Raw genomic sequence first — 26,995 nt, 5'->3', positions numbered from 1 at the left:
AGAACCCCAGATCTAACCAGAAAGAAATGTCAGATGTTGAGCCCCAAACCGAACTGTGCTCACTGTTCCAGTATACAAGGCCGCCATCATCCCAACCAGTCGGGGTGGTATACGTCTCATCTCCAGGATCTTCCAGAGCACATCCCTGTCTACCGAGTCAAATGCCTTAATAGGAATAACTTGAAAACCAAATATGAGAGGAACAGAATTATAATTTTATCGTCACCGTCGTTCATATTTATGACACCTTGTGCCCATTGATGTCGTTATTTTTGCTGCTAATATCTAATCTCAATGTTTGCACGATGTCGTCATACAAACTGAAATGCTAGTCGAAAGTTTTTCCTTTTTTTTTTATCAAACACCCCAGCATATAAATTCTTAAACCTTTATATCATTTCTGTCGAATATCTTTTCCATTTCTGTTTATTAACTTGCAACACCACCTCTTTCAACCAACCTTCAACAATTGCTGTCTGGAGGCTACAATTTATCCTTTCTCGATCAACAGATGGAAATAAAAGTGAAATATTACCCTGATAGTCTGATATTGCCAATCAATTGTCTGTTTTAATATCGTTTTTGTGTTGTAAATTAACGATGATTGATTGATCAATGTCTATGATTTTAGCTAGTAGTTTATTTTAGATGCTCTTTGCATGTACCTACTGATGTCGCTTTACATCACTAGTAACGGTTCTCATTCGCTTTCACCACATTACTCTTAACTTCCTTAATAGAAACACAAAACCTAACATGACACCTAACATGACTGTTATTTAACGCTTTTTCTTCGTCTCACTATTTGCAAACGAAGTTTATTTAGTTGTCTAGAAAATTTCCTGCCATACTGCCACATGGTTATCTTTGTGATAAAATGACACGGAAGATGTCGGACACTGTAGAGCTCTGGATTAAATTACGTGCAGTGTTTGAGCCAATGCGAGAGTCTCTTTGTGGTCGCTTGACTAGTAGTAATAGCTTCAAATCTTCCTCAAATAACACTTTACTGTTTCAAAAGCAGTTAATAATATAAATCTAGGTATAAATGTTTTAAAATATGTGGTGTTGACGGCCTTAACTCTTTTCATTACATGCCTGACTGAGCAGGGTTGGCCTGTAGTTAAACGACTTGCAGTATTCAGTTTTCACTTGTGTAGTTTCATACCCAAATTCCAGTGAGCTTGACTTTACTTTAACTGATAAAATATGCATTAATGATGTAAAAAAAAAAGCACTACTGTGCATATCTTTAATCTCCGCTCCCCCTGTCAAAAAATACCTCCAACACTAAAAAGGGCTACTTAAGACTGTGTGGTGAAATACCATGGTGATTTAGCTGCTATTTCTAGTAGATCGAGTACTCACATAGAGACTCCTTTGTTGATTCGTTGTGTTCTTTTAACTTCTTATTTTTATAGTTTAAACAGTTTCCTTAATTTCATCGGGTATTCTACAAGTAGAACTGATTAAACGTACTCTCCAGCACAAAGAAAGGAAAGACTAAGGCTGTAATTCGTATTCTAGTTTGACACTTAATTGGCTTCTGTACTGCTTCTTACTAAAGCTAAATATAACTGCTTTTTCATTTAGATAGCTGTATTATTACTACTTCACCTACAACTCTTCAGGTTAATAATCAATGAATCGAACAAAAGAAGGGAAAATGTTGAAAGTATTCTCTTTCTTTCATTAGATATTCTTAAATATGTGCTGAGTACTGCACAAGCTGCTAACAATCCGGTCTCGAAGTTTCCTTGTCACTAATTGAATAGATTTTGCAGATTTTACAGTGTATTGACGCTTGATCAACTGGCGCCAAACGAATAGAACCTTACTGAAGAGCATTACTAATACTCTTCAGAAAGGTATGAACATTAAAAAATTTCATTCACTGAGCCTGGAAATCTGTGTGAGTGTTGTGATCACTAAAGAATTAGATTCATAGTTTTAATTGGCACGAAACATATTTTTAAGAAAGATTATTTTCAATAGTAATGTTTATCGCCACCTAAACGTGGGTGTTCTATAAAAACAGACGATACTGCTGTTTTAACCCAGGAGGAGTGCGCTTAGCACTCGATATATATTGCAAGAGAGGAGAGAACCTCCTACTATTCTACCTTGGAGACAACCATATCACGTGATTTCGATCTTATTTTGGTCATCCTCAATGATGGATACTCGTCTGCTAGACATAACGGCAGTCTACTCCAGCTTGCAATATATAGAAAACAGTGTGACAGCCACTGGTCTTGCAACTAGCAGTGTACTTCTCAGTATAAATATTGCTTTCTTAGTATAAATATTGCTAAGAGATTTTCTCACTATAAATATTCTTTCCTACTCTAGGCACAAAGCCAAGCCCCCGAAATTTTTGGGGAGCGGGGTCAGTCGATTAAAACGACCCCAGTACGCAACTGGTACTTAATTTATCGACCCCGAAAGGATAAAAGGCAAAGTCGACCTCGGTGGAATTTGAACTCAGAACATAAAGACAGATGAAATACTGCTAAGCATTTCGCCCGGCGTGCTAACGTTTCTGCCAGCTCGCCGCCTTTCTCAGTATAAATATTGCTAAGAGATTTTCTTAACGAGCTAGTTTATTTTCCACCATACTATCCGTAAAGGAATCGAAACAGTTCTTGATGGGTGTCAAATTTTGATAACAAATTCTATACAGTAAGAACATGACTGCTCTTGGTATTTAGAATCGAGACAACTATTTAAATTTCGAATTCACTGATAATCACATACATGAAGACACATTATACTGGTTTCAAATATTGGCACAAGGCCAGCAGTTTGGCAGAGAGGTCAAGTCAATTAAATCGTCCCCAGTACTCAAGTGGTACTTATTTTATCGACCTCGAACGGGTGAAAGGCAAAGTTGACCCCGGCGAAATTTGAACTCAGAACGTAAAGATGGACGAAATGCTGCTAAGAATTTCGTCCAGCGTGCTAACGATTCTTTTCTACTCTAGGCACAAGGCTCGAAATTTTGAGGTGGGGGCCAGTCGATTAGATCGATCCCAATACGCAACTGGTACTTAATTTATCGACTCCGAAAGGATGAAAGGCAAAGTCGACCTCAGCGGAATTTGAACTCAGAACGTAGCGGCATACGAAATACCGCTAAGCATTTCAGCCAGCTCAACACCGTCTAAAGACACCTGACATTAAAGTTCGATTTATATTGAAGTAAAGGAATTAATACGAATGAATCTTAAAGAGATAAATTGAAAACCACGGTACAATAAGTATTCGATATTTCGTTTGAATATATGTGAAGAACTCGAAAGCAAGAGAACTACAAACAAACCTTTTTTCATATTCTAGAGTTTAAAACAGAAGAGTTATGGCACTGCATTGGATTTGAGAAAATGAGTTGCTCCAATGTAAGTTCTCATATAAAGGAAATTAGAAATAAATGTTACTAAGAATCCTTTATGTTCTCACGATTCAAAGAACACAATATTAGATTCTTTAGACATTGCAATGCATTGATGATTGATCTGCTGGCGCCAAATAAATAATTACGCTCAACAGTTGATACAATCAAGTGAATATTTTACTGTGAGATTAACGACATTTCACCCGTGTTCACGTTCTGGGTTCTAATTCCCCCGAGGTTGACTTCTCATCCTTACGAGTTCGATAAAATAAATACCAGTCCAGGACTGGAGTCGATGTAATCGACTTACCCCTCCCCCGAACTAGCTGGCCTTGTGCCAAAATTTGAAATCAGTATTCTATTGTGAGATTAAAGCGGCGAGCTCGATTGAATCGTTAGCACGCCGGACAAAATGCTTAACGCCATTTCCTCCGCTTTTATGTTCTAAGTTCAAATTCCACCGAGGTCGACTTTGCCTTTCATCCTATAAAATGACTAACAGTTAAAACCTGAGATCGATGTAATCGACTAGCTCCTTCCACTGAAATTGCTAGCCCTGTGCCAAAATTTGAAAGCAATATTTTACTGTGAGATAAAACAGCGATCTGGAAGAATCGTTAACACGCCGGGCAAAATGCTCAACGTTCTGAGTTCAAATTCCGCCTAGGTTGACTTTGCTTTTCATGCTTTCGGAGCCGATGAAATAAGTACCATTTGTGCGCTGACGTCGATGTAATCAACTTGTCCCCTCCCCAAAAATTTCAGGCCTTGTGCCTATAAATAAATTACTACCTAAACATGAAAAACTTTCAAGTGAGATTCTAGAATTACTAGATAACTTGGATTTAGTTCTTTGTCCGTTCTATTCTATTCTTGTGCGAGATAGACGCTACATACTTCCATTCTATATATGTAATTCACAGTTAATGCGATACTCTAAGTGCTGAGATGCTTTAAAGTTTTGTAAGGTAGCTCAGATGGTACAATAGTTATACAACTTAATGCGCACTAAAAAGACGGTAGGGGTATAATTTTAAGTCCTGGTTCATAAATCTGGGTTTCTTTTCTAACTGGTGTAGAGCATGTGAAGCAAGAACACCTAGAGAAGTTTTAAATATGAGGGAGAATTTGCAGTCATTTTTAACGGCTCCAGTGGTCATATACGACGCATCTTCTCAGCTCTTAGACAAGCTAGCCAAGTGTTTGTTTCTAAAATCTGAGTTAAGTTTGGTAAAAAGGAAAATTTGTTTTGTAAGGTCAAAATTCCTTAGCTTAAGTTAAAATTCGAAGTAGTATCCTATTCAGAAGAAAGAATAGAAAGTAAAATATGCGTCTCGTGCAATGTTTTCAAATTAAGAAGTAGCTGAAATAAACGTTAGAATTAAATGTTTATTAGTTTTTAAAATGTTTTTGTGTGTCGTATTGTATAATGGGTTTGCTCACTGTAGAGAGTTTGCTGACTTATGTTAGGTTTTGTGAAGAACCAGTGTGAAAGTTGATGGAACGTTAAGATCCTCTTACTGCTTGAATACTATATTAGTAGAAGGGGGATACCAGTTGCAAACTTTAAGATAAAAATGGAATTACGGACCTGACATTGAGGCAGCTCCTCCAGGAATTACCACTACTCCTGATGTCTATTTATCTATTCGCTGCACCCTACTAGAATAATTCTTCATTGCTAACTGGTTATTGTCTATAGTGTTTCTGAAAGAGCTACACAAGCAAAGCGCCAGTCATCCTCTCACAAACGTTTACTGACGTTTACTCTACTTAAAGTTAGGTGGGGTTCCTCACTAACTGATCTATGGAATGAGATATTTTATTAGCTTTCTGCAGTTGACTCATTGAAACAACTTTGAGCTTCTAGCTATAAGAGGTGTGAAGTCGAAACTTTTCCTTTAACCTTCTTTTAAAACCTTGAAGTGATGCTCCTATATAGGAATCTGTTGTTACGTAAACACATCGCCGTACATTGTGCTTATTAAATAATCATATGTTAACTTATGAGCCACCAATATTTAATTAAATAAGCCTCTTTCGATTATTGTGCGTATCCCTAGAGGGATAAAAATCAAAGTGAATACTGTGATGAAATACTTCCAATTATTTTCACTACCTAGTGTTATTTAATATTAATGATTGAAATTAAAAATAACCAAGGAAAAATAAAATGAACATAATTGTAAAGTAGAGAATGTTTTTTTCTTCCTTGGAAGCGAAATGTATGACTAATTAAGGTTACACTATCATCTTCAGATAAGAGAACTTTTGAGAATCAGTGCGAGATAAGACTTAATACAAATATTCAAATTTATTTATTTTCAATATTATAAAATGATCAATAAATAGTTGACAATAAAACTAATAAAAGAAAGAATATTTTCAACAAATCAGGCCAAGTATATTTTATCAGATCTTTGACAATGAAGAATGATTAAGAATTTTTAAAGATATAGGAGAGGAGAAAAAGTATTAATAAATGTTTAGCTAGAATAAAAAATAATCACGAAAGCTGTCTCCAACAGGTCGTGTTATTTGATTTTTACATGAATCAAACGAAAGTGAAGATTCTCCTACAAGGAAACTGCTGTAAGAAATCAGAAGTTTCAAAGAAATAAAAAAAAAAAATTTCTGTCATTTCAAACATTGATAAATGAGAAGAACTTAAAATATGTGATTTATTTCTGGCTGCGAGAACATGTCTCATTATGGTTATGTTATAAATTCGAACTGTGGTTGCAATTTCGTTTCGTGATTGCAATTTTGTTTCACAGTTTTTAGACAGAAAAGTTGTATTTATTTTGTAGACATTTTATAATATACGTGTTGGAATAACTATAACGCAACTTTTGCACGGAATGGAATAGAATCGGTTGAGTCTACTTCAATGTATTACAGGTATTTAGCTAGAAAGTTATTTAGGTGTGAACATACTGCAGTGCCAGTAACGAAGTACGAACCTTCGACTTTTCGTTCAGTTATGACACTATTTCTATGTGATTATAAATACTATAAAGATTGCGTTGTGAGATTTTAGGGAGTTAGAGCGAAGATTAGCAAGGGCGTGCTCGGCAGGAATTGTAAAGTGACGTATTAAATATTTTGCCATGTTTAGTTCAAGTCCCAATGAGATCATCTTTAGTTTTCATCTTTCCGCATTTCTGAATCCATAAAATAAAATCAGTCATACTTCACCCCACCCTATCCATCAAACTCCCATAAAAAATTGCATTTATGTAGTAAGCACATGATGACGCCCGGTTGAACACTTTACCCTGTTCATGGGTGCTTTGTTGAAGGTATTCAGACCAGACTCTTGGTAGGAAGTACCGTGACCATTCGCACTCGATACACCGTCACCCTTTACACTTCCCCCAGATACTAAAAACTAAAACTAAAGCCGTCGATTAATTCTTCCTCTTCATCTCTAAAATCAATGAACTCCAATCCAACATAGACTCTATACATCACCTTCTTAATCCCACATCCTATTCCTCTTCAATCTCTCAACCGTTATCTGTAGTTCATCTCAGCTACCCAGGTTACACGCTTTGCTTGCCCACCATTCACTTGACTCACCTGATTATGAGCAACAAAGTCTTCCATTTACTCCACCTAAAATTCTCTTTCCCTCACTCTTCCAAATACATCATCTTCCTCTACCTCTCTCCGAAAACTTCAAACTACCAACTCTTGGACTATTGCTTATCTTACAGTATACAGACACACACACACACACACACACACACACACACACACACACACACACACACATGCACGCACACACACACACACACGCACACACACATGCACGCACACACACACACAGGACACCACAAATGAACAATGAAAAAGAGGCATAATTTGATTCAACCCCCTCTTCAGTCTAAACGTAGTAAATGTCGCACATACTTCCCCAGTAGTAATTAGCAAGCGCTTCTCAGCAAAACATAAATATGATAAACTGTTCTGCAGAAACAATGCAAAAGTTAGTTAAAGCTGCACAAAAAAACCCATAAAACCTACTAAGGAACACACTGCACACAGTTGCAATTAATGCAGCTGCATCAGAACTGGAATATTCTTGTTACATGGAAACTGCCCAAAAATTAATATCGTCTACTGAACAACAGTATTACCGAAAAATTGACATCGATGCTACTTGTAGGGCCTTCAAAAATAGATAAACGCAACACATACATTACAAAATATATGCAACTTCTTTGTCTAAAAACATCTGTGAGTTATAATAAAACAATATAACCGCAAATATACAGCGAGAAATAGACAGTACACCATTATACATGAATTTTTCCGGAATCTTACCCTGGATACCACAAAAAATACCACATGATCATACAAAACACACATTCGCTAAAAAAGAGAAATTAAATCATATCCTGCTATATATCATCTTCAAAAAAATGTCCCGAACAATAAACATGATAAGATAAACACTAAATTACGCACGTATGCGCCCTAAATACAAACACACACGTGCGCATGCAAAATGTTTACAACCACAAGATTCTAAAAACAAATACATGCCCAAATTAAACAAACCGTATACCATATACATATAGACACAGACACAAATTTAAAACAGCCTTCATCAGGTGTCTTGGGGAAATTTCGAACCTGGATTCTCATTCCCAATGAAAACCCAGATACGAAATTTTCCCAAGACACCTGATGAAGGCGGGAGGGTATATCAGCCGAAACGTTGTGTTAACAACAAACAAGATGAGGACAAATATCAGTCAAATGTAAATAATGTAAATAATGTAAATAATGTACATACCATTAATAGTTGCAAACACGACACACATCAAAATAGTGTTGACCAAAAACAGCGTTAATTGATTAACTGATAAATTCCGTAAATAAATAACAAAGAAAAAATAGCAATCTACAAAAGTGGCCCGCTTATCAATAAATTCAAAGAAAGTAAATACCAAGCCACAAATAATAACCAATGAAAAGACACAAAAATAACATCCAGTCAACGGATGTAAAGCGCAAGCCAATGAACAGATACGGACAAGAAACAACACCCCCACCGACGAATATTAATATACAAACAGCCCAAGTTGTTATAGTTCTCACCCGAATGATCGTTGTGGCGTGAACTTCGAGTTATAAGATAAACATTTAGTTTCAATAAACTGTATAAAATCCGTGTGTGAAACTGTATAAATTCTGTGGGTAAGGAGGCTGCACCCGATTCTTCTGATAGAATATCGTGACTTTGTTTCACGGAGCTATCAATATCAATGCTCGCTGATATTTTCCATTGATTTTATGTATAGCTACAACAACGACTTAATATTGTTTTTGTTTTTGTTTTTGTTTTTGTTTTTTGCATAATGTGAAGTTATATCAACCAGTCATCAATTATCTGTAAGAGCAATACAGATAAGACATGATTACATGATGCAATTTGCATAAGCAACTTTCCATATAAATACTATGTACACCCCTTGCTGTTTTTCTGTCTTTCTATTTATATATATATGTGCGTGTATACGCGCGCGTGTGTGTATCTATGTATCTAAGCGAGATTGAGGGGTAAGAGGTTTGCTTTCCAACCATATGGTTCCAGATTCATTCCCACTGCGTGACACCATGACCAAGTCTCTTCTATTAAATCTCCGGGGCGACCTTAGCCTTGTGAGTGGATTTTGTAGGCGAGACCAAAAGAAACTTGTCGTGTGTGTGTGTGTGTGTGTGTGTGTGTGTGTGTGTGTTCGTGATTGTCCCCCACCGCCACTAGATGACAACCGATGTTGGTTTGTTTACGTCCTCATATATAAGCGATTCAGCAAAAGAGTCCGTTAGAATAAGTGTCGGGCTAACAAAATAAGTACTGGGATCGATTCCTTTAACCAAAACATTTCAAGGCAGTGCCGCGGCATACTCTCAGTCCAATGACCGAAACTAGTAAAAAGGGAAAGATAAAAGATGTGTGTGAGAAAGAGAGAGAGAGAGAAAGTGGAAAGTGAGAGAGAAAGAGGAAGGAGAGAGAGAAAGAGGCCATTATCAGCGATACTTCGAAGTAAACAGTTGCTATTCATAATATCATCATCATGATTCTATCATCAATATCATACTTCATGTAGTGCATGCTTAGTATCCATGAGTACACAAAGCTATTAAGCAGTATGTGTGGCGAGTAGGGATTTGTGTGTGCGTGTGCGTGCATGTGTGCGTCATTGAAAACTGGAAAGTATTTAAATGGAAGCTATGGAACATGAAGTAGAGGATGAAGACAGTGCTATAGATTTTGATTTGTTCTTCAAATGTCGTGTAAAACGAATCTGATCTACTATTATTGCAGATGCTATTATATCGCCACTTCGTGCAGAAAAACAAGAATTCTCTAGTTTACCTTTTGCTTCGTAAGATAAAAATGCTATATGCGATTTCATTCAAAATTGTAGTTCACTAAGTCAAAATTCTGAATGCTTGTCGACATGAACAAATATTTTATTATATGTAAACAGTGTGTTTCTGAAATTATATTTACCTCTTAAACTATGTTAACGAAACGCATCGATTTTCAAACACATTATGAATCCTTTCAAAATCACGGAGATAAAATTTATTGTATCAGTTTTCATACACTTCATTTGTTTGTCTTCGGAAATTACATTTTCGGCAATGCAGAGAAAGCGTATCGTGTATTATTTAACTTTACATTGATTTCATATGAGCTATAACGAGCGTCGTAAATCAAGTAGTAAACTCCTCTCATAGTTTTCTACTCGCTGAGGTCAGTTCAGGTTGAAGCTATTTCATTCCATTTACCCCTCAAATGCCGTAGAAAGAGACCAGAATATTATAACTCCCTATTTGTATTTCCCTACAAAATACTGTGTTTGTCTTCGTCAAAGAAAAATTTACACGTTCTGCTAAAAGGCTGTCGACTGAATCTGCTTCAATGTATTACCAGTACTTATTTCAGAGATACACAAATTCATGAAATACGGTTTTGAACTTGATAATACTTGAACTTCAAACTGAAAGAGAGAAAGAGAAGGGGGAAAAGTTGGATATACAAATAGTTAATTTAGTTAATGAGCAATAAAAAATATACAATGAGAAATACTTATGCAGTCAGGATAAGACAACAGTAGTTCAGTTACTATTAATACAGTAATCTTTATAATAAATTCGAAAGACCGGATATATTTCAGTCTTCTAATGCCAGTAATGCGTAGTGCTTTTCTTCATCACTACTCGCCATGTGTCAGTAAAGTTTACTTTTCACAATTGAGATCTAATATTATCGAAACATATTCGGACTTATCTTCCGTATTTACTAAAATTATTAAAATATTATTAGCCATTGAGCAATTGTTGTATTCTCCTCACTGCATGGATATTTCCCCTGTTTTTTTTTTGTTTTTTTTTTAATGTTCCCTATATTAACTATGTTAAAAGTAGCTTAGCTAATTTTAAGTATTCAGTATTATCTGTTTCGGTTCGAAGTTCAACTACTTTCCGGTTCAATAATGCATTTCATCATTTGGTGGACTCAATCTATAGATTCAAAGTTGTTTTGTCGCATTTAGTTTGGCGGTCTTGTTTAGTAAATGGTACAAAATTCTTCTTTTATAATTCCATTCACATCTAGGAGGCTTTATAGGAATATTAAAACGGTTCCAATTCTTGACTAGTTCGTTATTTCATAGCCCCCAGAAATACGAAATGCACAGTTGACCATGGCGGGATTTGAGCTGCTCTTTAGCTAAAGTAATGCTAGACATGGCATAAGTGCCGTAACTAAACGCCGTAAGCATTTTGTGAGCTTTCAAACGATTTTCAATATCGCGCCCGAATCTACTTTACTTGTCTTTCATCCTAGATCAGTAATGCAAAACTAGCAACACAGCAAATGCTTCGATAGTACTCTCTCTCTCTCTCTCTCTCTCACACACACACACACTCTCTCTCTCTCTCTCACACACACACACACTCTCTCTCTCTCTCTCTCTCTCTCTCTCTCTCTCTCTCTCTCTCTCTCTCTCTCTCTCTCTCTCTCTCTCATAAAATGTTCTTTGTATCTGTCAGGATGAGGGACAGCAATCACGACCATTTTCAAAGACGCAGTGGTTGGTAGGAAAGAGGAAATCCTTCTCCAATCGGAGACCCGGCTCGGATACTTAGCAGAGTTGATAGAGCTAAAGATATTTAAATACCCGATGGTAGTGTTAAACCAGGTGACATCAATATTTGAGCGATCTGTTTCCCTTTAAAATGAGCAGTATTTTTTAAATGATTAGTTAATTTTTATATACTGTTTTAGCTCTTAAACTACTTCATTATTAATCGATGAAATCATTGAAGATATTTCAACCCCTTCAGTCATCTATAATTGATCATTTTTTTTTCTTTTATAATTACTATTTATGGTTTTATTTGTGTTATATCACCATGTGTTGTGCATTTTCATTGGAGAGATGACAAGTGAGTGTTTGTAACTTAGTGCGAAATAAATATCGCAAAGGTCTTTGTTCAAAGAGTACTGAATTTTTTTTTTTTTTACTTTCTCTCTATGTTCACATCCTTTGCCAATATACATCGCCAAAATACACGCACACACACACCCACGCAAATGCTTGCATAGAGAAATATAAATGGGCCAACCACTGTAGTGAGAGGTCTTCATTCACATGACGAATTGTGTTGTAATATAGCCACCACAAATTAGGCCTAGAAATTACAGGAGAATACCAGTTGGACGTAGCCCATTAGCCCGTTCAGACCGAATACACATAAAGTATTACAGATTCTAAATCAAAACGATATCAATGGAAATTTCCTTTGTATATTTGAATTAGAATTGCTTTTGGCTTGACAAAGAAAGAAAATTAATTTAAAATATTAAAAACATTTTTCTCCTATCGCTAAAATTATATGTGACTCTTCTTAATTTGTTTCTCTTTCTTATCTTTTTTCATTTAAAATAAAGACATTTATTTGGATAATATACTATAATTAATTAATTCAATAATTACTTTTCCATCACTCCATACTGAAGATGTACAAAATACAGAAACGAGCATATCCATGGATTTTATAATTATTTAATTTAATATCTATAGTCCCACGTTGAAGACGTACAAGATTCAAAAGCAGACATTTCCAGTGGGAAATATTAAACATCAAATATATAAACAGTATAACATTGAATAACTTACTAATAATAACTTTAAAGAAAAAAGCAAAATGAAAAAGATATTATCATAAATTAATATAATTTTTCCTTCAAAGCAGTATATAACCGTTGTAAATGAAAATAGCAAATGTCTGTGTAATCGTCTCATTAACTAGTTGCAACTCAAAGTGGAACACACGAAAACAATCTCACCAAACACTAACACTTCACTTAGGTAGGGGGGGGGTCTCTTTTGGATTGTGGTTTAGCTAGTTCACCTTCATTAAATCATTATCTGCACGGCTTTACATTCATGTAAAAGATCTACTTTTTATCGATAGCCATCGATCAGTCAAAAGTGGCGATATACATCCATGAGAGTGCAGTGAAGTGCAGATATCTATTTGTGCTGCACGGTTCTTTTATATTAAATCATGAGAACCCATTTTCCAGGTTTAAGCACCTTTCTAAGTAATTGAAGATGCCAGTGAAAAATTGCATGGCTTGAATTCAGTTACTGGGCTAGTTCTTCACTATTTCTATCAAAAGTTCTGACAAAAGTAAATCTTCATTAAATTGGACAGGATGACCTATTCGTGGAACATCAACAGTTGGAAACAGATTTAGACTGAATAAATTACATTGATTTACTCTCTTTAACGTGAACATCAGTTTCATACTTTGAGAGCAGATCAAAAACTTACTGTAGAGGGAGGAGTAGTCGACTGAAACGAGGTTTTACATAATCTACTTGCTTTGTACGTATTTTTATAAACTTGGTGTGGTTTAAATTTAGAGTTTAACAAAACGATACTAAATAGCGTAAGAAATTTAGTGCGGCGTTTTACTGTTTCTACTATGCCACATCATTATAAACAATAGTTTCTAATATAGGCAAAAAGCATGAAAATTGATGTGAGAGGGATAGTTGACAATTAAATCGACCCCACTTCTAGTGCTTTAATTTATCGGTCTCGGTGGGATAGGCAAAGTTGACCTCTGTGAGATTTTAACACAGAACGTAAAGACCGAAATAAATTTTTGCAAAGTAGTCTTTTCTAACACTCTTACGATTCTGCCAGCTCACCGCCTTCGTTAATGCATTTCCAGTATTAATAACGAGTCCAGCAATTTCGGGGCAGGAGGTAAGTCGATTGTATCGACCCTAGTGTTCAACTGGTACTTATTTTATTGAGCCCGAAAGAATGAAAGGCAAAGTCAACCTTAGCTGAATTTGAACTCAGAACGTGAAGACGAACGAAATGCCGCTAGACATTTTGGTTGGGATTCTAACGATTCCGCCAGCTCACTGCAATTGTGTCAGTATTAATAATACTTTCTGCTATAGACACAAGGCCTTAAATTTGGATGAGAGGACGTGTCGATTACATCAACCCCAGTGTTTCATGGGTACTTAATTTATCGACCCCGAAAAGATGAAAGGCAAAGTCGACCTCGGCGGAATTTGAACTCAGAACGTAGCGACAGGTGAAATACCATTAAGCATTTCTTCCAGCGTGCTAACGATTCTGCCAGCTTGCTGCCTTGATGTGTCAGTATTAATAAGGATTTCTGAAGATGGTTGACAGGAGAAACAGTAAAGCATCAGACTAAACAGTGTTGCAGTGTTTAGATCCGTCCTTTGCATCCAGAGTACAAGTTTTATGACAGTCGATTTTTCCTTTTATCATCTTCGGGATTATAAAATGTATATTATAAATCTCCTTCAATCAAAAATGTGGAGTCTTTTGCCTAAGTTAGAAACCTTTGTTATTAATGACTGGTGAGAGTGAAGGACTGGCAGAATCGTTAAAGCGTCGGCCAAACTGTCTCGCGATATTTGTTCCAGTTCTTTACGTTAATTTTTCCTATCAGCCGGCTGGAAAAGACAAAATGAAACAACAAAGATTTTTCCGAAATTTTACTGAATTGAAACGCTCTTGATCCAATACTATTAAGCCTTATTTCATCCATTTTTCCTATAAAGGAGAAAAGCATATAATTATTATTATTTCGCATTTTAAGGTGGCGACCTGGCTAAGTCGTTACTGCGCAGGACAAAATGCTTTACAACATTTCATCCGTCTTTACGTTCTGAGTTCAAATTCCACCGATGTCGATTTTGCACTTCAGTCACTGGACTACATCCCTGCTAAGGTACTGTCTTAAAAGATTTAATCGACTCGTTACTATTTTTTTAAGCCTGGTACTTATTCTATCGGGCTCTTTTGTCGACCCGCTGAGTTACGGTTGTTTCTGGGACGCCGATAGAAAGGTTTTTCGCTTTCCTGCAGCCGGATTCTCACAACGCTGAAGTACAGAGAACACCTCAGTTAGGTTTCTTAAAAAAGATACGGGGCCAGTCCTATGACAGCACCTCTAATATATCCGGTCACTACACAGAAATGCGAGCAAGACTTAAGGAAAAGAATTGGGCTACAGTTTTCATTTCCTGCGCTGCTCATTCGTTGAATCTTGTTGGGCAAGCTTCTGCTTCTTGCTCTGTTGAAGCTGTTAGCTGTTTTGGTTTCATACAAAGGTTATACACAGATTTTCCTGCGTCGACACGCAGTAAATTTGCCCATTAAATGGGCAAATTTAATGAAATCTTTGGAAAGAAATAAAAGAGCATTATTAGCTTTGAAATGTTTGTCAGTCAATCGTTAGTCAGCAAAAGTTGATGCAACTGAAACCCTCATTGATGCATATAACTGCATTCAAAAATGCACGCAGAGACATTGAACAAAACACCTGAAGCGAAATATGAAGTTCAAGCATTGACAGATAAAAAGGATTGCCTTGAAACTGCTCTAATGGCTAAGACCTGAAAATTAATTGTTGTATGGTTTAACGGTACGCATGAAGCTTTTCAAGGAGTTGAAGCTGGCGTGAATAAAGTGGTGAATATAACTGATTCTTTGGCAAACCTTCTGAAATCAGGTCAGGTTAGGTATGAGAGTTAGAATGAATGCCAGAAACGTGTGGAAGCACAAACTACAAGGAAACAACAAATATACCAAGGAAGAGAAATAAACATTGTGCAAATCCAGTACCAACCTCAGCGGAAGTTGTCCTTTCTGCAAGAGAAAAATTCAGATGCAGGACTTTCAATGTCATTTTAGTTGTTTGTTGCCTTACAAGAACGCAGGGTAGCCTATCAAGCAGTGCATGACAGTTTCATATTCATAGTCATGCAAGGATAAGAGGTGAAGCTGAGAAATTCATCACTGCTTTTCACTGTGATTTAGGTAATGAGTTCGCACAAGAAATTATAGTTTGCATACTTTTGTAGGCTCAGGTGATGTCTCACTCCAGCTCAACAGGCACTTTTAATCCATGATGAAGAGCTTGCTGGTACCTTTCCAAGTGTTGTTGTAACTCATAGAATACATTTGAACTTGATGGCCACTAGTTGTTCAGGAGAGAATTTATCTAAAAACCACGATGACCCACAAAAGACTAAGTTCCCTGGGCTTTTTGAAGGTAGAGAGCTATTCTAAAGACGATATAGTTTGAAAAAATCTTTTAATGATTTTCCAGATGCCAAGTGTAGAAAGAAAGACTTTTCGTTGGTATTGTAGCAGTTAGTATATAAAAGTAAAGAGATAAAACATGCTGTACTTAATTTTGCAATAACGGACGCATTTAAACTATTTATGTTAACTTGTAATTTGAATTACGTGAAATTTGGTGATTTGTCATCGATTTTAATTTTTATGTATGAGAGGCCCACCAAACTTGAAGAGCCCCGGGCTCCACAAGGTTTAAATTCGGCCTTGCTTGTATCTTCAGCATGGAGTAAAGGAACAGTAATTATTAAATTATTATAGTATATTATCCATGTAAAATTCTTCATTTTAGATCAAAAAGATAAGAAGACAAAATTATGTGCCATACATGGTTTTACAGATAGAGAGAAACAATTTTACAGGGGTCGGTGGAACTGATTCCAGTAAATCTCCAAAATATCTATTGGAAAAAAGAAAAGGACGTTTATAAAATTAAGATAGCTACAGCAGAAATTATTTTTAATCACCGGGTATAAACAATGACGACAAAATATGACTTGACCTGATAAAAAGAGACAATAATGTCACTCAGCTCGGCAAGCATTGTTATGTCGAGATAACTCTCAAATATCATTAAATTTCTATCATTTTATTTCGTTTCTTTATAATGTAGACTGAAGGTTCCAAAAACAGTGCGCCCATCTTTACTTTACAATGTTCGCAGCTCACTGTTTATATTTTGATCATTCATTAGATGATGTAATATGCTTGCCAACTTTTCTTTTACTTCTAATATAATTGACACATTCGACAGCAAAGCTTTTACGATATTTTGCTTGTGATTCGTATTAAACAAACTATTAAAAATGCATTAACTACTATTGCAACCGAACAAAGCATCTACAATGTTTTTCTCTTTTGAAATATACCATACGAAGGAAAATATTAAAAGAGTTTTATGTTTATTTCAGTTGCTGTCGTAGTTGCCTTTTTCTTTTGTTGGGCTCCATTCCACATCCAGCGTCTTCTCACACTTTATGTCAATAATTGGACGCCACCTTTATTACAAATACATTTACATTTATTTTATATATCGGGTAAGTAGCTCTCTTTTCAGACAGCATATCAATTATTTTTACCATAGAGCGAAATAAATTGAGAAAATTATTTGTTTCCTTTTATATAAAAGAAGAAATTTTGGTAAAGAACATTATCAAGTAGTTAGTTTAAAATTAACAGACCATTGACTTCATTTATATATTCTTTTGTTTTGTTTTATTGTACTGATATTTAAGTTTTTAGAAACCGTGCTAAAGTTTAATAGATAGTTAGTAGTTGATCAGGCTTTTCATATTTTCTGGTTTTGTAGAAGAGACTTAACCATTGGTATGTAGCTTTGGTTATGTTATCTATGTATAAGTCATGATGTGAGACCAAACGGTTTCACATGATGTCTGACATTGCGAAAGCTGGGAACTATAGTAATAATTTGGACGCTTTATTTAAGTATTGTTCACGTGTAGATTAGGTGTGTGTTGTACAAGACTGTTTCCTTTATATGTTTGTGGAATAGATGCTTTTGAATGATATTATGATGTTATGTTCTCATTGGAAAACGACATGAAGTTACTGTTCATGCGAGTTTCAGTTCGTGCGAAGAGATGTTTAGATTGCATGTAGAGGATGCGTGTCTTTTAAGCTTGGGGAGAATGACGGGTGTTAGGAGATAATATGAGTGTGGAATACATTGATGCTAATGGCAATAGCATTATTTTCATCGACCTTTTGAATTACGAAAGATTGCTATTTTATGAAGTAGAAGAGCAAGTCTTTGATAGATTTGGTTCAATGAAGGCCACACAATTTTCACATATAAAAGAGAGAAACACTGGAAGAGATAAAGCTGGTGATTTATATATGTTTCTATCACTCTTTGAGATACTGGAATAAGAGGCAATGGGCCGTAGTTGAGAAATTGTATGATGTTTTTATGCAATACGATTTGTTCCTGGTAAAGAGAGGAAGGTTGAAGTTTGGTAAGGATTGAGGAGCGCAATGTATAATTCGAAGGACTAGTCACCTTGTGTCATCATAGTAAACGGAAAGTTTTGTGCATTGGGGAGCCTGCTTATTTGCAATGAGGAGAAAGATAAATTTAAGGAGGAAGGTTCATAAGCAGTTTTGTTTTGTGTATGCAGTGTACAATTGAAAACAAAAACGGTAACGAATATCATTGTCTTGTCTGCAATGAGTACTACTCACAAGAGGGTGGCTAAAGATGATTTACCAATGTTGTTAGGTTTCGAAAGGGTTTATAGTTCGTGCATCCAAGAAGACACCCTTTGCTTCCCTGATGGCGGCCTCCAAAACATTGAAAATATTAGTAAACGCTTCCGAGTTATTGACGGTTTTATTTTCACTAAGTTTACTTGGCAGTACTCTTCGTCTGTACCACTACATAGTATATGCAAGTCAACCATAGAGGATGTCGCTTGTTGATTTAGGCCATGCGAACATTGAAGAGAGACATGAAAATATGGATGGTATCAGTCCTTTGTTTATCTGTCTCAAATGACTCGAGAGGAAGATTTACTGCCAAAAATAGTCCTGGTAGAATTGGTGGAGCTGAGTTGGTGAATGTTCGGAGATTGAGTTTGTTATACGATTGACTTATGCAACCTGTATTATTTTGCTAAGACAATGATCAGATGATCCTTTAGGAACAGGTTAAATGTTGGAGTTAAAGAGTGAGGAAGAGATTAAGAGTATTTACAAACTAAGTATATCAGACAAGGATACGAGTTATTGAATAGGTTCACAAGCACAGGTAGTTTAAAATAACAAACGTTCGGCCTCTTCTCCAGCAATGTTGCTGAGGAAGGAACACGAACGCATTGATGTCTCCGAGCATGATATACTTTCGGAAAGAAATGAGTTGGGTTAGATGTATTCATTACCGAACATGTGATAATCGGGTACCTAATGATGATTTGAGAATCTGAAAAATGGTGGAGAGAGCAAAGTTAACTAGTGTAACGAAAAGAAAATAGTTAGAGCCTAAGTAACAGGATATCTTTATTGCTATGTCTAGATGGGTAGTAGAGAAAGTGGGTTTTACGTAAGTACAGGCGCCACGTTTTAGAAAAAAGATGAACTGTAGAATAGAATATAACCTGAACAGTAGAGTTGGTTTAGAACTAGAATATGGTTTTTTTATATCTCAGGAAAGAGTAAAAAATTTACTTATCAGCAGGAGGTGTCGTATTCAATCAAATATGGACACTGAGTGGGGATAGGAAGTAAGCGTTTCTCAGCATATCGTATCTCGTACTTTATCGTAGAATATAGCATGGTTGTAACGTAAAATAAACGTTTAGTGAAGGATAAGAATGAGTAAACTACAGCTTATGACTCGGATGGCAAATTAAAGCATTATTTTCCAACAATGTCAATGATATTAGATATCTTCGAGATAAAAATGTTTTTATCTAAAACGTTTCAGGATTTGCTCGCAGTTATTTTTGAATATTAGTGTCAAAAATAATACTTTTAGTCTTGAGATTAGTGTTCAATATTTGCAGCTAGAAAGGTGGCGAGCTGGCAGAAACGTTAGCACGCCAGGCGAAATTTTCAGCGGTATTTTGTCTGCCGCTACGTTCTGAGTTCAAAGACTTTGCCTTTCATCCTTTCGGGGTCGATTAAATAAGTACCAGTTACGCACTGGGGTCGATATAATCGACTTAATCCATTTGTCTGTCTTTCTTTGTCCCCTCTGTGTGTAGCCCCTTGTGGGCAGTAAAGAAATAAGAAACGTTAGCACACCAAGCGAAATGCTTAGCGGTATTTCGTCTGTCTTTACGTTCTGAGTTCGAATTCCGTCGGGGTCGATTTTGCTTTTCATCCTTTCGTACTGGGTCGATCTAATCGACTGGACCCCTCTCCCAAAACTTTCGGGCCTTGTTCCCTAGAGTAGAAAAGAATACTTGCATTTAGAAAAATGAGTGGATTGCAAACACGCTCCATCGCTGGAAAAAATGTGCTTTGCCTTATTTTGTTCCATCTGTCATCGTTCTGAGTTCAAATCTTATCAACGTTAACCTATATTTTTTTTCTTTAGATAAATAAAATAGGTGGCAGTTAATATTGGTTTCAAATTTTGGCACAAGGCCAGCAATTTCGGGTGAGTGCTAAATCGATTACATCGACCCCAGTACGCAACTTACTTTATTGACCCCGAAAGGATGAAAGGTAAAATCGACCCCAGTGGAATTTGAACCCGGAACATAAAGACAGGCTAAATGCTGCTAAACATTTTGCCTGGCGTACTAACGATTCTGCCAGCTCACCTCCTTGGTGGCAGTTAATATCAGAATCAGTGCAAGCAAGCCTTCCTCTGTCTCAAATTTATGATTTGTGTTAATGTCATGAATCCATAGAGAGGACAGTGAATAATACAACCATTGGATCGGCATTTAAAATCTTTTGCAATGTTTGGCTATACTTCTTTAAGTTCCGAGTTCAAATCCCACCGAGATTACCTTTTTGTCTTTCATTAGTCCTAGTCCATAACTATAAAATGGCAAATAGCAGTCATTTAAACTGACTGTGATATTCCTTTAATGTAATAAATCAATATTTCAGTCTAAGATTTTTGGGTGACGAATAACCTTGAGCAGCATAAGTAGTTTCACTAATTAATTACGTTTCTCCTTATGAATGCAAATCTTGCCTGGCTGATTTTTAACTTTGTCCTTCCGAAGTTGATAAAATAAGTACAAAAAAATTACTAGAATCGATTAATGTTGAGTTTAGATCTTTACAATTTTAAGAATTAATATTTTCTCCAAGAAATTTAACAGTAACTAAGAATTCCTTTGTGTATATATATGTCAAGGGCCAGTTTTTTCAAACTTTTTATTTATTTCTTTGTCTCAAAATATTTATTTCCTTTTCTTTATATTATTTACTTGTTAATTAGTTATTAATTCAAAAATCTTTTTTCTTCTACTACAGGGATCCTGTATTTTTCCCATTCGGCTATCAACCCAATCCTGTATAATATAATGTCGGAGAAATATAAATCGGCATTCTTACAAACATTTTGTTGTCGTCGGTGCAAGGATGTTCAGCACAGAGTCAATTCTGTAGTTACACAGCATACCGGTTAGCAACAACCGAACGAATATCCACTAAGTAAAAAGAGAAATATGATTGTAGACGAATCTACAGTATAACCGAAATTGTTATGGTAATTATTTAAAAAGATAGTCATTAAAATCTGAGGTATCGTTCCATTTATATCAAGAGCTTGCTTTCTACACAGCAATATTGTAATAATTTACATTTTCAAATCTAAAATACTCAGCGTATAGTATAATTTTCATCCTCTAATAAGAAAAGTAATTGATAAATATATATTGCAGTATAATGTGGTATCACATCACAACAATATAGAGCAGTTATAGAGGTGTATCTATATAACTTAACTTTATAAAGTCAGTATTGAGATTTCAAAAAAGTTTATTTTCATATTACAAAGCTCTGTCAGTTCTGCGTGTTACTTTTAACTGGGAATATAGAACATATTTTGTTTTTTAGGTTGTTTTCATTGATCTAAGCTAATAAGATATAAATCATATAGTTGAGTAGGACCCGTCTATCTATTCTGATATCTAAGGAGACTTTGAATAAAGTGTATAACTCAAATGCGTAATGAAACATTATGAGCTCGTAGTCTGTTTTACAGTTACGAAACTTCAAACGAAAGGGTAACATTTTACTTACTAGAAACAGCATTAACTTCCTAAAAGATGATTTTTTTTTTAATTAAATGTGAAACCTGTTCACAAACAACAATTCAGATTACTCTACCATTCACGATCAAATTTTAACAAATGGAAGTCACGCCAGAACAGCTTGATTTAAAATTACAAGCAGAAAGGAGAAAACTCTCTGATTGGATAACAAAGCTATATAACAAGAATATATCGATGAGGTAGTAATCTTTTTACAGGATGATCTCTTAGCAATGGTACGTTATTGATAAAAATATCGGTAGTTTTGGGGTTTTTTTTTTTTTAGGGAAAACACTTCCGTAATCTATTTACCCATGCTAAATGTTCATTACTACTTAAGTATAATACATCTAATATACAGACTCCTGGTTAATAATATATTAATTTTTATTGCTCATTATCACATCACTTATTGTTAGTACTCCTATTTACATTAACCCTCGTGTATGTTTCTAATTTGTAGCAGTACTCATATAAAGCATCCTTGAATTGTAGTATCATTGGGTTTAAAGTTCTTTAGTTGCATGAAACCAGTCGGCTCTGTGGGACGAAGACTACTGTTAGATTCTGTTAGATTCTATTTCCACAAACTTTTCCGTGCGAGTAATGTAGCTTTTCTTCTCTGGACAACATACTTCCAAGAGTTCACACAATAATTTTTGACATACATCCTGATACTCCTATCGTAACAACTAATGGTAACTGCAGAAATTATTCAAAGTAGAGAATGTATTCCCTATAGAGCAACTATGACATCTGCAGATTGTATGGATAAGAGTTACACATAATTCATAGTAATACCCTTAAAAACCAGTATAACTAATATATACTCGTATTTAGGTCGCGGGACAAACAAAACTTCACTTCTGAGACGATTAGTTTGAAAAGGAAACGCGGAACTGAGCGTTCCTCTATTATTTGATATTGTGGACAGAGCTATCCCACATACTAACAAGGCTAACCTTGCCAAGACACAACTAGTTTTAAATTATGTACAATTGAGAAGCTGCAAATCTTGAAACACTCTACACCATCGCTGAACAGAAGATTCCAAGTTTTATCTCGAGTTTTAAATCTCTGATTCTGAGATGCGTATATTGATGAAAACACCCAAACACGTGCACACGATCTAAGTAGTTGCAGCTAAAACTGGGCAAAAAGTTTCTATTCTTTAATGTGTAATGATTGATTGCCAAACGATATCCTAATTGGTTGGGATAGAGGTGACATCAACTACACTAAGCTTACCAGTCATGTCTTCACTTTACAGATATCCTGAGCTGCAACATTCTCCATAGTAATATACCTGTCTCCTCCAACAAACTGTGAGGAAAAGCGTAGAAGTTATGCGTCATAGAAAGTATATAAAGTCACTAAACGAGAAACATTATGAAATAGCTTCGTTGTCGTCGTCGTCATGATGATGGTGATGGTGGTGGTGGTGGTGGTACACCTGCTGCTGCTGCTGCTGCTAGGAACGCAATGATTCTTCCCTAGGTATATTCATATTTAATTATATGCTTGTATTATATGTTTATAGTCCTACCTTATACATTTTATTCTATCTTATTATACATTCTTTTATCTGTGTATAATCACTTTTTAAGTACATACAAATTCTAGATTAATCATCAATTAACTTAATATTTGATAATTATTGTATATCAATTTCTTTGATTTCGCAAAAGGTTACAAATCTCGGGAATTCATAATACTCTCCATAGCTAAACATTGTTATCTCCATTGTGTGTGTCATATTCTTCACAGATATATATTTAGTATTGATTTAGCACGGCATAAGGTGATGCTAGTGGGAGTACTCTATCTTTGATGTTTTCCGTAAGCCTTTAGCAGTGCAAGTGAAGCAAAATGGCTTCAAACTGAAATCAAGCGTCCATATTCTATGGCACTCGCTTATATAGACCATAACTTTCATACACAAACCATAAACTCAATATAAAATAAATATAAGAACATATGAAAAGTGAAATAGTAATAATAAACGCATAGTGAAAACTTATGTGGAAAGTCAAACTAAAACAAGATTATTCATTCACTGAGATACTGTTGGTATTGAAAACAATGCTTAAACGTTAAAAACAATTTCTTTTTATTATTCTTTTACTAGCTCCAGTAACTGCGGTCTGTTGCTTAGCTGAGATTGAAACCTTGAAACAAGAAATTACATTTCGGTTAATTAATGGTTAGTTCGTTTGCTGTTAACCGGTTGGTCAGAGTGATACTTCTGTTCCATTATGCTCTTAAATAATGTCTAACCGATCTTCAAGATGCAAAACCTTTATTTATTCAATTACGATGGACGCTTTCATGTTTTTCTTCCCTCCATCATCTTTTTTTTTTTCGTTTATATCAATCCAAGATCTTACTTTCAAAACTGTTTTATCGGCCAAAGCTTTGGTTTATTATCACGGCATTCCCTCATAGATCATCATTCTTCTTCATTTGTGAATGTTTTCTGTGAACAATAAAAAAGGAAGACAACATAAATTATGATACATCTCTCACAAAATATCATTGTCAAAATAACACTGATATATGAGTGTGTGTGTATTTACATACATACGCGCGCATGCACGCGCACGCACGCGCACGCACGCGCACACCTATATATTGTCATCTGATAATACAATTCTCCAAACGAACTTGAAACATTTCTTTCAACAGCCATCTGTTCACATAAATAATAATATGAATATTCACATAAATTTGGAGAAAGATTTTAAAAACCTTTATTGCTTCAACGTTTCTGAAATGCTTCACATGTAGACGGTTTCCTAGATAGACTACGATATATTTATCTAAATAATACCTCACGGAGCAGTTTTTACAATTACCTATTTTGCTTCGTCAAATGAAATATTTTTCCCTTATATAAATATTTTCTTTCAATCTTCTCCGTGCATCTTATAACCGAATTGACAAATTACAATGACATTTTTACCAGTTCCCATAAATCCGAAATATGTAATATATTTGTCATTGCCTTTCATTTTACGTATATGCTATCTCTCTCTCTCTCTCTCTCTCTCTCTCTCTCTCTCTCTCTCTCTCTCCCGCCCCCTCTCTCTCTCTTGCCCTCTCTCTCTCTCTTGCACTCTCTCTCTCTCGCCCTCTCTCTCGCCCTCTCTCTCGCCCTCTCTCTCGCCCTCTCTCTCTCTCTCTCGCACTCTCTCTCGCTCTCTCTCTCGCCCTCTCTCTCTCTCTCTCCATCTCTCATATTGCTCTATCTCCTCTCTGTTTTACTTTGGTTATTTTGTTTTACAAAGTATATTTATAGTGTTACAATGATCGCTACCATTGCTGTTCTAAAGTCACTTAAAAACTACATCTGTCGCTTCCTCTTCAGTCATAGAAGACAATATTTATTGAATGCTCCGAACTTCGAGCTTCCAGTCTTGCAAATTGTGAACATTGAAGGAATAATGAATTATCATAAATATAACTTATGTTGACTTCTTTTGACTGTGTTCTTTTCTTTATTGTAGCCATCACAGTTAAAAGTCATGCTGGACACCTTTTTCAAAGACACGTCTGCATATCTGTTGTGGTGTGGTTGACTGAATGATATTACTGTTACGTTTTTCATGTTAGTGACATAGAAGGCAAAGTTGACCAGTGTGGGGTTCCAAATTTTAAAGCAGAGAAACGAAACTTGCTGTCAGGAATTTAGAATGGTTTTCTAGTCTATCCCTGGATAGACTACCAGACCACAAACCGAAAGAACGCTTAACTCTCAAATGACCCAGCCCACATAGATATGTGTGCACCACGTAGCAAAACAATTTGTCTCAGTAAACGTTGACAACATTAAGTCATTAATAAATGCTTCGTTTTCAAAGCTTAAAACTCTCATGCGGGTGTCACTCACAGAGAGAGAGAGAGAGAGAGAGAGAGAGAGAGAGAGAGAGAGAGAGAGAGAAAGCGGCTTTACAAGAATGATTTATCCAGGATATACTATATAAAGACGATATCTTCAATGGATCCCTTGCGGAAGAATGGGTTAAAAGACTCACTGTATATCAACAGAGTTACTTTCAAAAATTAACTTTCCACTTAGAATACCTGGCCTACACTATCCTGTAGGATCCGTTTGTGGATAATTAAAACATTACAAAAATCTTCAATTATATTTTAAAGGGAAGAGGTATCGACTGGAGCACTTTCTTCATATATACATTAAAACATGGTTTCAAATTAACTTCTCTGATATTATAGTTATTTTAAACAGAGAAATATTGACGTGAAAATGTCTCCTTTGTACCAGACACATAACCAACTTGCAGAGACACACAACCTACTTTTGCACTAATTATGTGACAATATAAATTTTTCACTCAATAAAGCTAATTGCTTTTAAGAAGACAATGGAAATTACTATTACATTTTTTTTTTTTTTTTGTCATTTAAGACATGAAACCCAAAGTCGACCCTGGGAGAAATTGAAATCAGAACACCAAGGAAAGACTAAATGTACTATTTGATTGACTATACCTTTACTCCAGAAGTGTCATCAACGGTCAAAATCTCTACAGACTTAGAAAGGATAGTTGAATGGTAGAATGGTGAAACGGAATATCATTAAATATCTTACAGTATTTTGTTGCGGCCTGGGGTCGGTTTTACCTTACATATAATGTGAAATCAATATAAACCACATCAATTTAACCAATCCCGAGGTGGGGTGAGTGCTTTCAAAGGTCATATCTATATTCTTTTGCTCTTGGCTAAGACAGAGAATAAAAATATATACTATTATTGATTCAGTGGACTACACACTTCCCTTATAAATGTGTATTTTTATAAACCATCGTAAAAAAATCGATATTAAATTATAGAAATTGAAGAAAAGAAAGCATGAAGGCTTTTAATTATTATTGTTGTTGTTGTTATTGTTGTTGTTATCTACACTTCACACTCAAGATATGAGTGAATGAAATTACTAAGGAATGCTATCCGCACGGAAAATAACAATCAAGTTAAAAGTCATCATACTGGATTTAGTGACGGGGGAAAATCTAATTAATTAACAATATTTATGCAATGAGAAGAAAGTTTTAAGTCTATGACTCAATGACTAATATTTTTTAATGGCTTGTACAAGAGAGAAATGTCA

At 35.5% G+C, this 26,995-nt stretch overlaps 1 protein-coding gene across 1 annotated transcript in view; it reads left to right on the top strand.

Annotated features, from left to right (window-relative positions):
- The window catches only part of LOC106874266 (neuromedin-U receptor 1), a 149,369-nt gene extending 124,028 nt beyond the window's left edge, over positions 1–25,341 (top strand). Inside the window, exons 4-5 of the mRNA XM_014921928.3 lie at positions 17,038–17,163; positions 21,080–25,341. Of these exons, the coding sequence (XP_014777414.1) occupies positions 17,038–17,163; positions 21,080–21,234 (281 nt within the window). The 3' untranslated portion in view covers positions 21,235–25,341. The remainder of the gene's footprint in view (positions 1–17,037; positions 17,164–21,079) is intronic.
- Positions 25,342–26,995: the final 1,654 nt, after the last annotated feature.

This window comes from Octopus bimaculoides, chromosome 2 (genome assembly GCF_046866305.1).
Source record: "Octopus bimaculoides isolate indiv1 chromosome 2, ASM4686630v1, whole genome shotgun sequence".
NCBI classification, from domain to species: domain Eukaryota; kingdom Metazoa; phylum Mollusca; class Cephalopoda; order Octopoda; family Octopodidae; genus Octopus; species Octopus bimaculoides.
The sequence above is the reverse complement of the archived record's forward strand: the minus strand, read 5'-3'. Positions and strand labels throughout refer to the sequence as shown.